The 10,671-nt window shown below is 37.7% G+C and overlaps 1 protein-coding gene across 2 annotated transcripts in view; it reads right to left on the minus strand.

Annotated features, from left to right (window-relative positions):
* Positions 1-10,671, minus strand: part of SWAP70 (SWAP switching B-cell complex 70kDa subunit) — a 153,141-nt gene that overhangs the window by 44,099 nt on the left and 98,371 nt on the right. For both annotated transcript variants that reach the window (XM_006885421.1, XM_006885422.1), the window contains 2 exons: positions 3,647-3,874; positions 324-470 (listed from right to left, as the gene is read on the minus strand). In XM_006885421.1, the coding sequence (XP_006885483.1) occupies positions 324-470; positions 3,647-3,874 (375 nt within the window). The remainder of the gene's footprint in view (positions 1-323; positions 471-3,646; positions 3,875-10,671) is intronic.

Consider the following 10,671-nt stretch of genomic DNA (forward strand, 5'->3'; position numbering starts at 1 on the left):
GAAATTCCTTACCACTAAGACTCTTAAGTATAAAATTTGGGATTATTTTCAGGTTTTGAGGGTCTGGCAAAAGGAACCTTAGTGGTGTACTGGCTGAACAGTTGGCTTCTAATAAAAGAGTCAGCACTCTGAAGCCACCAGTCATGCTGTAGGAGAAAGATGGGGTGAGCTTCTGTTTCACTAGTTCCTGTCGGGTTGCTGGTCTAAGCCGTAACTGACTCCACAGCAACAGGTTTAGAGGGGCTAAAAGAAGGAAGACGAAAATCTACTTCAGCAGCAGGGGGCAGCACTAAGCAAACAATGCACAGATGTAACAGCCTTACCTCCACACAGCAATTTTCATCCAGAAGAATATCTCCTTTCTTATCTTTCAGATCCTCACCCACATAATAAGATATTATGTTGGGTTTTAGCACAAACCAGCGTTCGGTCCAGTTTTTCCGTTTATGGCCTTTTTTCATCATATAACCCTTCAAAATAGTAAATCTGATTTAAATACTTTCTATTTTATTTATAAGAGCTTTTACTTTTATGTTAGTCTTGTCTACTCCATGATCTAATATTGTTACATTGTTGTTAGAAATCATCATATTAAGTACAACTCATATGAACAACAGATCTGAACCCTGTCCAACCTCACAATCTCTGACACACTTCTGACTATTGCTGCAGTCACTGTGTCAATCTACCTGGTTGAGGGTCTTACTCCCTTTTGCCCACCACCCACCTTTCTAAGCATGATGTCCCTCTCCAGTGCCTCTCTTAGCAACACACCCAAAGTGTGTGAGACAAAGCATCCATCACCTTTGCCTCCAGAGAGCATTCTGGCTGCCCCTTGTCTAAGACATATCTATCTGTTGGTTCTTTTGGTAGTCCAGGAGATACTCAGTACTCTTCTCCAACACCATAGCTCAAATACATCAACTCTTTTTCTGGCATACTTATTCATTGTCCAGCTCTCTGAAAAGACTACAGCCTGAATCAGTACACCTTAGCTCTAAAACGAACTCCATTGTTCCTCAATATAATCTGGAGAGGTCCCTGACTGCAGATTTTCCCAATACTAGTCGTCTCCTGATCTTCTGACTGCTACTACCAAGTGTACTGACTGTGGATCCAAGCAAGATGAAGTCGTTATTTAAATCCTTCATCTATCACGATGTTGCCTACATAGGGTCAATATTTTTGTTTTCTTGGTGTCGAGATGCAATCCTTATTGAAGGCTGCAGTGTTTGATCTTCTGCAGGAAGTGTTGCAAGTCGTCCTCACTTTCAGCAAGCAAAGTTGTGTCATCTGCATAATACAGGTTAACGGAGAGTCTTCCTCCATCCTGGCACATTCTTCTTCATGAAAATATTCTTGTGGATTATAGACATTTTAAAAATCTGTACATGTTAAGTTAAAATTCATTCAAGCCCACGCAGACAAAAGTTTGCATTTAATTCGAGATACGTTACAGACTTTTTTTTAACCCTATATGGTCACAGATTAAGAACTTCTGGTGCCAACAGTATTGTATTATTGTTTACATCTTAAAGATACATAATGAAATATGTACTCATGACAATCAATGAGATTTGCGTCAAAATAAAAGAGTAGGTGAGGGGTAACTGGAATAGGATTAAATATGTTCTGGTGCTTACGTGATGATGGGTTTATGGAAGTTCACCATACTCTTCTTTCCATTTTCTCTATTTTGTGTGTGCATTAATTTCTCCAGAGAAAGGAAATTTTTTAAACACTACAAAATCCAAACAGTGACTTTCAGTAAATTAAAATCTTTATCAATGAGGCCTCTCCTCCATATTTTCTTTTGAAGAGGGCAATGTGTCCCTTTGGGAAGTAATTTTCTAATAAATCTATCTTTACTCTTGACCTTAAAAAATCCTTATCAGTGAAAATACTGAAGGATATCAACTTGGTCAAAAATTATATTCTCAACTAAATATTTGAGTATTCCCAACTTCTGGCAGCAACAGACATGATCAATGATTATTCTGAAAGATTAATTCTGTACTAGGTAAGCAGAATAAAATTTTAAAAACCCAACAACAACAGAAGTTAGGATGTCAGTTTCTCACTGTAATTTCTAAACTGACTCTGGACCATCCCCCAAACCAGCCTCAAAGACATGTCATTTTAATTTTACTTCAAGAAAATAACACATAATGCAATAAGCCAACTTCCCACAGGCAATTCAAGATTAAATGAAATTTTTAACATTAAAGTCACAAGTGCCATTGATTATCTATGGTAAAGATTACACATATCATTAAAGAAATGATGTTAACTTGGCTGACTTTCATTTGATTACTATACTGATTTCCATTCAGATTAGTTATTTAGTCCCCCAACCTCTGTATATTTAGCAAAAGCTATCCATATTGTAATTAATCTTTAGCCATATTTTCTACCACCATCAAGGGTCTAGAATTCCTCTTAAGGCAGAGACCACGTGCTCTAGTAACTTAACTTTCAGCCAGACAGGCCCTCCTTAGAATAACCATATAAAGTCAAAAGAAGAATATTTGCCCAAGGATAAAGCCCAGAAGGCAAGCAGGAGTGGAAAGGAAGACTGATGGAAATGACAATTACAGATAGGAAGTGAGAAAGTGTGATTACACTGTGGGCACTGTAATTAGCATTATAAAACAAAATATGTATGAATGGTGAATGAAAAGCCAATCTAGTCTCTAGTGCCACGACCTCTTCTAAACCCAGTTAGTATTTCTAGTAGTTCTCCATCAACTGTTCCAGTCATTTTTGGATAATCATCAGTAAGATTTTGCTTCTGTGTAAGATTAGTGATATTGTTCAGTAATTCCCACACTCTGTCAGATGACCTTTTCCTCGAATGGGAATAAATTTGGATCTTTTTCAGTCAGTTGGTCAGGTAGTTATCGTCCAGACTTTTTGACACAACTTAGTGAGCACTTCAGGGTACCATCTATTTACTGAATTATGTCAACTAGTATTCCATCAATTCCTTGGATCTTGTTTTTTGCCAATTACTTGAGAGCAGCCTGAACTACTCCATCATTGCTGCCTCTTAATCATATGCTGTTTCTTGAAATTAGGTGCGCCTGATTCAGGCTATGGTCTTCACAATTACTATGCATTAGAGAGGTGGACAATGACTAACAATCAAAAAAGAAGAATCGATGCCTTTGAGTTGTGATGTTGCTGAAGAAGAGTCTTGAATATACCATGGACCGCCAAGAGAACAAATAAGTCTGTCTGCAAAGGGGTGTTACCAAGTTTCTCCTTAGAGGCAAGGATTTTGAAGATCCACCTCACATACTTTGGGAAAGTAGCCAGGAGGGCTTGGAGAAGGACATCATGTTCGGAAGTGTGGAGGGGCAGAGCAGGAGAGGAAGACCTCAGCTGGGGTGGACTGACACAGTAAATAGGGTAAGGGGGTAGGAGTGTCGGAGTCAGTGACACTGGCTCAGGCCAGGCCAGGCCTTAGAGTTGCTGTAATAAAAGGTCCCTATGCATCACAGGCAACTCAACAGCACACAACAACTATTCTAAATATGTGTAAATAGTATAAGTGACATATAATCATCTTTGTGATGAATTTTTTTTTTATTTCAAACATATAAAATTGTAAAGACAGAGGAAAATACAGGATTATAGGACTTACCTGTTTTAACACATCCAATATAAGTTCACTAAAGACTTCATTAATTGCCATAGACACTGTCTGCCGATCCATGCCTTTGCTAAAGCGTCCATTTCCAATAAGTTCAATAAGTTCCCACACTGAAAGTCCACTTTTACTTTCATCAAAGTTGATTTTATAATCTTCAAATTGTTCTTGCTGCCAACCTCCTCCCATAGCTTCTGTAAGTTTTTTAAGCAGGTATTCAATCTATAGAAAGAGTTTTAAAAAATTTATTTCCCAGTTTAAAATAACTTTTCTAATACAAGTATGTAAATGTGCGTTTTACACTGATACAACCAATTTAAGAATTTTTTTTTAGTAAGAATTCTTTTAAAGTCCCAAAAGTGTGTATCTTTAAAGAGTCATGATTTACAGAGAAACACGTATGGAGAAAATGGCACTCTATGTTGTTGTTGCGTACTAGCACGCTGGAACCAACCCACCCCTGATCCTCCAGTGGGTTTTCAGAGGCAGTAAACCACATAGGAGGAGACTGTCCCTCTTTCTCCCACTGAGAAACTGGTGGATCCAAATCACATGCCTCTGAGTTAGTAGCACAATTCCATAACACTCAGTCACCAGCACTCCCAATAGTCTATCTATATAGATATCTATAGCTAATATTGTCTCTAAACTAGGGTATCTAAGGGAATTTTAAAAAAGTGTATAGTAGTACAAAACGAAATCAAACTGAACCCACAACCCCACAAACGAATTAATCTGATTACATACTCTGTTGTATACTTTATTTATATTAGTGCATAACCTTACTGAACTAACCTATAAATAGTAAATAAGCATCTCAAATTAGCATGTACTTGTTTTCATTTTACAACTCTTCCATGTAAACCAATTTTTAAAAATTCATGCTACTTCCTCCTATTACAGAACACCAATGGCGTTCTAAGTCATAATTAAATTCCCAACCTGTCCTGGAAATGCTTATTAAATATTGAAACATCACACCTTTTTGTAGAAAAGTATAAAATGCTGCTACTAAAATACCATCAGTTAAATAAAGCAGTGACCCAGCAACAATAGCAAAGTTCAACAAAGCAGTAAACAACAAATGTTGGTGAGGTTGTAGAGAGAATGGAACACTTATTCACTGCTGGTAGGAATATAAAATGGTTTGACCACTATGGAAGGTGGTCTGATGCTGTCTCAAAAAGTTGAAAATAAAAAAAAAAAAGTTGAAAATATACATACTATTTGACCCAGGAATTCCACTACTAGGAATACACTCTAAAGAAACCAGAGCCACAACTCAAACAGATGTATGCGCGCCAAGTTTATTGCTGTGTAATTAGCAAAGTGATGGAAGCAACCCAACTGTCCGTCAACAAATGAATGGATAGTAAAACTATGGTACATTTACACAATGGAATACTACACACCACTGAAAAAATGAACTCGTAAAACATTACACAACATGGGAGAGCCTGAGGGACATTATGCTGAGTAAAATATCTCAGTCACAAAAGGATAAATACTGTGTAATATAGCTCTTATAAAGTAAGACAGGCATGGGAGTGCTGGGGAAAGAATGGGTAGATAATGAACACTGCATTAGAACTGATAAGGGAACAAACTGTTCAAAAATAATACATTATTATGTATTATATGTATGAGAACAATCTGGAACAAGAAGTATATTGTGGAGTGGGCTGGGGGGGGAGAAAATATGCAACAATGAATTTTTAAAACTATTTTAAAAAAGAAAATGTACACTTAAAAATACATAATCAGTGAGGCAGTAATATTTAATAAGAAACTGATAGCTCAAAGACATCATGCTTGGTGTTAAGTGGATAATCAGAGAAAATAAGAAGCCTCTCACAAGGCAGACTGGCACCGAGGCTGCAACCATGAGTATAAGCATGGTGGAAACTGTGAGGACTGCGCAGGACCAGTCAGGGTTTTCTTCTGTTGTACATCGGGTCACTATGAGTCCAAGCTGACTCAAGGACACCTAACAACATCTTCTGGAAAGTCTGGGTAGCCCACTTCAAAGCCAACATGCCCCAAAATGAACTAATCATTCTACCTTTAGAATTCTATTCTACCTTCGCGTCCTCTATCATGAATTTCAGTTAAAAGCACCACCATTCACACATTTATCCATTCCAGATCTCTGTTCTCCATCCTCTCACATCAAACCAGTTCCAAAATCCTGTTTTTACTTCCCTAAATCAGTGTTCCCCAAACTGTGGATTATGCCTTTATATGGGATTGATTTTACAAGTAATCAACAGTTTTCTAAATTTTACTGTTGTTTGAAAATATACACAGCAAAACATTTCTCCAATTCAATGGTTTCTACATGTACACTATAATGACTGTGATTTAATTCCTCAAATTTAATTCCTCTTAATCTCCTTTTTTAATTATTCCTTCTCCATTATCACAAAATTACTGTCCCCTAAGGTTCCTATATAATTTTCTAGATAATATTTTAGTATATACTGCTCTGAGGTATTTACTCAAAAGACTCGAAAACAGAAATTCAATAAAGACATACACCAGTGTTCAATGCAGCACTAACTGCAACAGTCAAAGGTGGGGAAAAAAGCAAAAATCCTAGCAACAAATTATGAAACGTACAAAATGTGCTCTGGCTATTTACAATCAAACACCTCATGGAATTTGGTTCCTTGGTTTGGAGATTTATTTAGTCTCATGGCTTCATGGGATAGCCCAGTTACTAGGCTAATGCCTTGTTGTAGTGCTTCTGTTCTATTTCCTCATTTGTGTAGTAGCTCCTGGGGTCTTAGTAGGTCACAAAGAGCCACCTAGGACATAACAATTAATCTCATTCACCTGGAGCAACAGGAAGGAAGAGAAGCAGTTATATATAGAAGGAGGATATGGAATATATGACCAATTGCCTCTAGGAACAATTGCCTCCTTTTTCCATGAGATTAGAAGAACTGGATGATGCCTACCTGCCATGACTGAGCATTTAGATCAACAAATCCATAAAGGAATTCCAGTCAAAAGGGGCAAAAAACAGAACAGAATTTCATTCTTCCAATGTCAGGATTTCTTGGAGTCATGAATGTTGTATAAATCACTGAAACTATTGCCCTGAAATCATTTTTAACTCTTTCCCACACCAAAAATAGCTAACTAAAATAATTCCCTGAAACTTTTTTTTTCTTTTCTTGCCCTGTACTGTCAAATCGGATCCGACTGGCACAGGAGGAGATTGCCCCTCCTTCTCCAGCAGAGCATGTGGTGGATTCGAACCGCATGCCTTTGGGATTGCAGTGCAGTCCTGAAGTGTTCTTAAAACCAAACAAGTTTAAAAAAACAAAACAAACAAAAAAACCAACAACCCAAACAAGTTTAGTTTAACTAATTTGGGGGTCGGGGAGGAAGGCTGTCTGGAACATTATGCTTTTTAAAAAAGAATTACCTCATGGGAGCAAACAGATAATAAAAACTCATTGCTATCAAATCACAAACAATCAGTGCTGACCCCCCAGCAGAATTTCTGAGGCTTTAAATCACATGGGAAGAGACTGTCCATCTTTCTTCCATGAAGCAGCTGGTGAAATCAAACTGCCAGAGAAGAACCACCTTTGGGTTAGCAGCACAACTCCTTATACACAAGGCCACCAGAGATTCCTATTATACAGGAACCTAAGAAGTAGTGTATTTGTTAATAAGGAAGAAACAATTCAGAAAAGGAGAGTGATAATGATTGTTGTTGTTGTGTGCCATGGAGTGACCTATGACCCACAGTGACCCCACATACAGCAGCTCTGAAACTTGCCTTGTCCTGGGCCAGTCTCACTAATTGTGACACACCAACCCCCACTGCCCCAGTCACTGTATCAATCCATCTCATCTAGGGTCTTCCTCTCCTGCCCACTATCCACCCTTTCAAGCATGATATCCTTCTCAAGGACTGGTCTCTCCTGGCCACATGCCTAAAGTATATGAGAGAGCTTCAAAATCCTAGCCTCCAAGGAGAAATTTGGTTTCACCTTCTCTAATACAGACTTATTTGTTTTCTTGGTGGTCCCATGTTCAAGACCCTTCTCCAGCACCACGATGTGAAGGCATTGATTCTTCTGTCATCCTTAGTCATTGCCAACTCTCTGAAGCATAACAAGTAACTGCGAAGACCATGGCCTGGATTAGGTGCACCTCAGGCTCTACACTGACATCACTGCTTTTCAGCACTCTGGAGAGGTCCTGATAGCAGATTTTCCCAACGCAAAAGACTGTAATCAATGTCACTACATTGTACTTGTAGAAACTTGTAAATTGATGTATATGTTGCTTTATGTAATCTCAACAACAAAATAAATATACAGTAAAGAGAAAAAATGATGTAGAACAAAATTCAAATTACAAAAAGGAAGTAAAGGAGACCAGACTTACTGGTTTGAAAGAGAACAAAGGAATCCTACTCCTCTTCCCACCCCAGACAGACTACTGCTGTTTTCATTTAAAAAACTCAAGACACTCCACGAGGATACTTCTCAGCCAAATAATAGACGGCCTAGACAGTAAACAGTAACACTCATGAAGAGTGTGCTATTCAACTATGGGAGGCCAAAAGAGCAACACTAGACCAAAGTCAAAGATGAAACGGGAGAGAGGGAAAGTGAAACCAGATGAATGGAAAGAGTAGGGGGGCAGAAGGACGAAATGAAGAGAGTGCTAACACATTGCAAGGCTTACAACCTCAGCAGAATTGTTTGTATATGAATTACTGATTAAAAAGATAATTTGCTATTTAAATTTTTACATAAAGTACAATAAAATGTTGGAGAAAAGCCAAAACCATGAGCCCCAAGTACCTCCAGTGCTTGGAATATAGGAGTTACTCCATCAAGTTACTTCCCTTTTGCATCAAGAAGAATATTATTCAACCAATTAAAAGTATATGTAAGAAAGATTTTATGAAATAATAAAGGGAGGAACAATACAAAATTAAATTTACCTACAATTTTAACTGTACAAAAACTATTTTACATATATTGAGGGAAATACGAGCAGCTTAATTTATTGCCAAGAGGACTGTGGATTCTTAGCATTCCCCTCAATTTGTCTAGAATGTTGCTTATAAAGTCAGACATTTTAACACAGGAAAAAACATCTCCATAAATAACTACATTAATAAAATACAAAATGTTCAAAAAATATTCTTTCCTATTGATTTAATTTAATGGGATATTGCAAGATCCTCTAAGATGAAGTCTCCTTTAAAAACCAGCACATTGTGGATGTTCAATAAATGCTTACTTGTTGAATAAAAAAAAGGAAAATCTTTCTTTACTCCTTCTGATAAAGACACTGCCTCAATTCTTAAGTTTATAAGATAGCACAAATTTGGGGCTGAAGTTGTTATTTTATAAACAGAAATAATAGAGCTAGACAATGAGAGAGAGACAAAGGAAACTAAAAGAATGTAGAAAAGGAGATAAAGGAATAGAAAACAAAAGAAAGATTAAACTAAAAAAGAGATAGGAAACAGAAAAGAAAAAATTTTTAAAAGATACTATGATTAATAATTGCATAAGATAAAATAACAATACCTTTAACATGTACAGAAGCTCAGTATCCCTAAGACAGCAAAAAGGACTTGCACTGCCTGATTATAACTTGGGGTAAGGTCAGTACAGGTACAACTAGAAATCTCTAGTTAAGCTGAAGGGAACATGTATACATGGTCATGTGGATGTGCAGGATGACTATCGGTGTGTGTGGCAAGATGGTACAGCTGATTGACCATTTGTACTACAAGGCAGGAAACCTCCTTAGTTCTTTCATTCCAGCACTATGAATGAGCCCACCCTCCTCTCACGCAGTAAATCATCCTGAGCGTTAGTTTCCTCTTTTACATCAGATGATTATTTAAAAATAGTGTTTGTAACTCAGGAAGTGCCTGTGAGTAACTAACTTAGCCTGAGAATCAGCGTCCCTGTCACCCTGGCTCCTTTGAAGGTGCCCTTCTGCAGCCCTCATTAACATCTAGCTTCTGCTCAGCATTTCCAGTGACTGAGCCAGACTGCTCCTCTAGCTTCATTTCCTGTTGACTTCAAACACAATCATTACCTATCACAACCAAAAACCTTAAAGATCTTTGATCTAGTACACAGATCCAGGGAGAGACAAGCACTCCCATTCTCTGCTACTCAATTATACAAAATAATAAATCATGTGCTGTGTGTTACTGGCCTGCATCGATTCTAAGAGACCTTTCAGTTTTCAGGAAGCAGCTTACTTCCTTCTTCCAGGCAAGTTTTACCAAAAATAACAAAGAATAAACTTTCAAGTGCCACGCTTCAAGGCCTCCAGCTCAAAAATTTACTTTGCTAAAAGATTTTCCCTGTCATCATTAGAAGAGGCACAGTAATTCTGATTTTATGATTTCAGGTTTGATTTGTAATTGCTTCAAGCCAGGTCTTCCACATCCTCACAGTCGACACACCCTGTTTTGCTCAGTAGGAAATGAATACTAATGTAAAATCTATATTTTAACAGACACATATTTCCAGGAATATAATTTGACAAAAATTACGGAACCACACCAAATGGTGAAATGTCTCTCTCTCTCTCTCTTTTTTTTTCCTTTCTGTGTGGTAGAACTCCTTAACTTTATTATGTTAAGTCACTTAAATATTCAGTATTTTTGAGACTCCTTTTTAGGTGATAAAAATGAGTTCAAAGCAAACTTATTCTTTATGCTGTTTACATCATGCTGACAACTACCAGTAATTATTTATATTTTACAGTTTTGTTATTGTTGTTACATGCTGTCAAGTCGCCTGCAACTCAGAGTAACCCCATGTACAACAGCCCTAAACCCTATTCTGTCCCACGCCAATCTTATTGTCTCTGACACACCTATCCCCATGACTCCAGTCACTGAATCAATCCACCTCATTGAGGGTCTTCCTCTCCTGCACTGTCCCTCCACCCTCCCAAGCATGACATCCCTCTCCAAGGACTGATCCCTCCTTGCAACATGTCCAAAGTATGTCAGA

The sequence above is a fragment of the Elephantulus edwardii genome, unplaced genomic scaffold (genome assembly GCF_000299155.1).
Source record: "Elephantulus edwardii isolate Elephantulus edwardi_28Jun2011 unplaced genomic scaffold, EleEdw1.0 scaffold00044, whole genome shotgun sequence".
NCBI classification, from domain to species: Eukaryota; Metazoa; Chordata; class Mammalia; order Macroscelidea; family Macroscelididae; genus Elephantulus; species Elephantulus edwardii.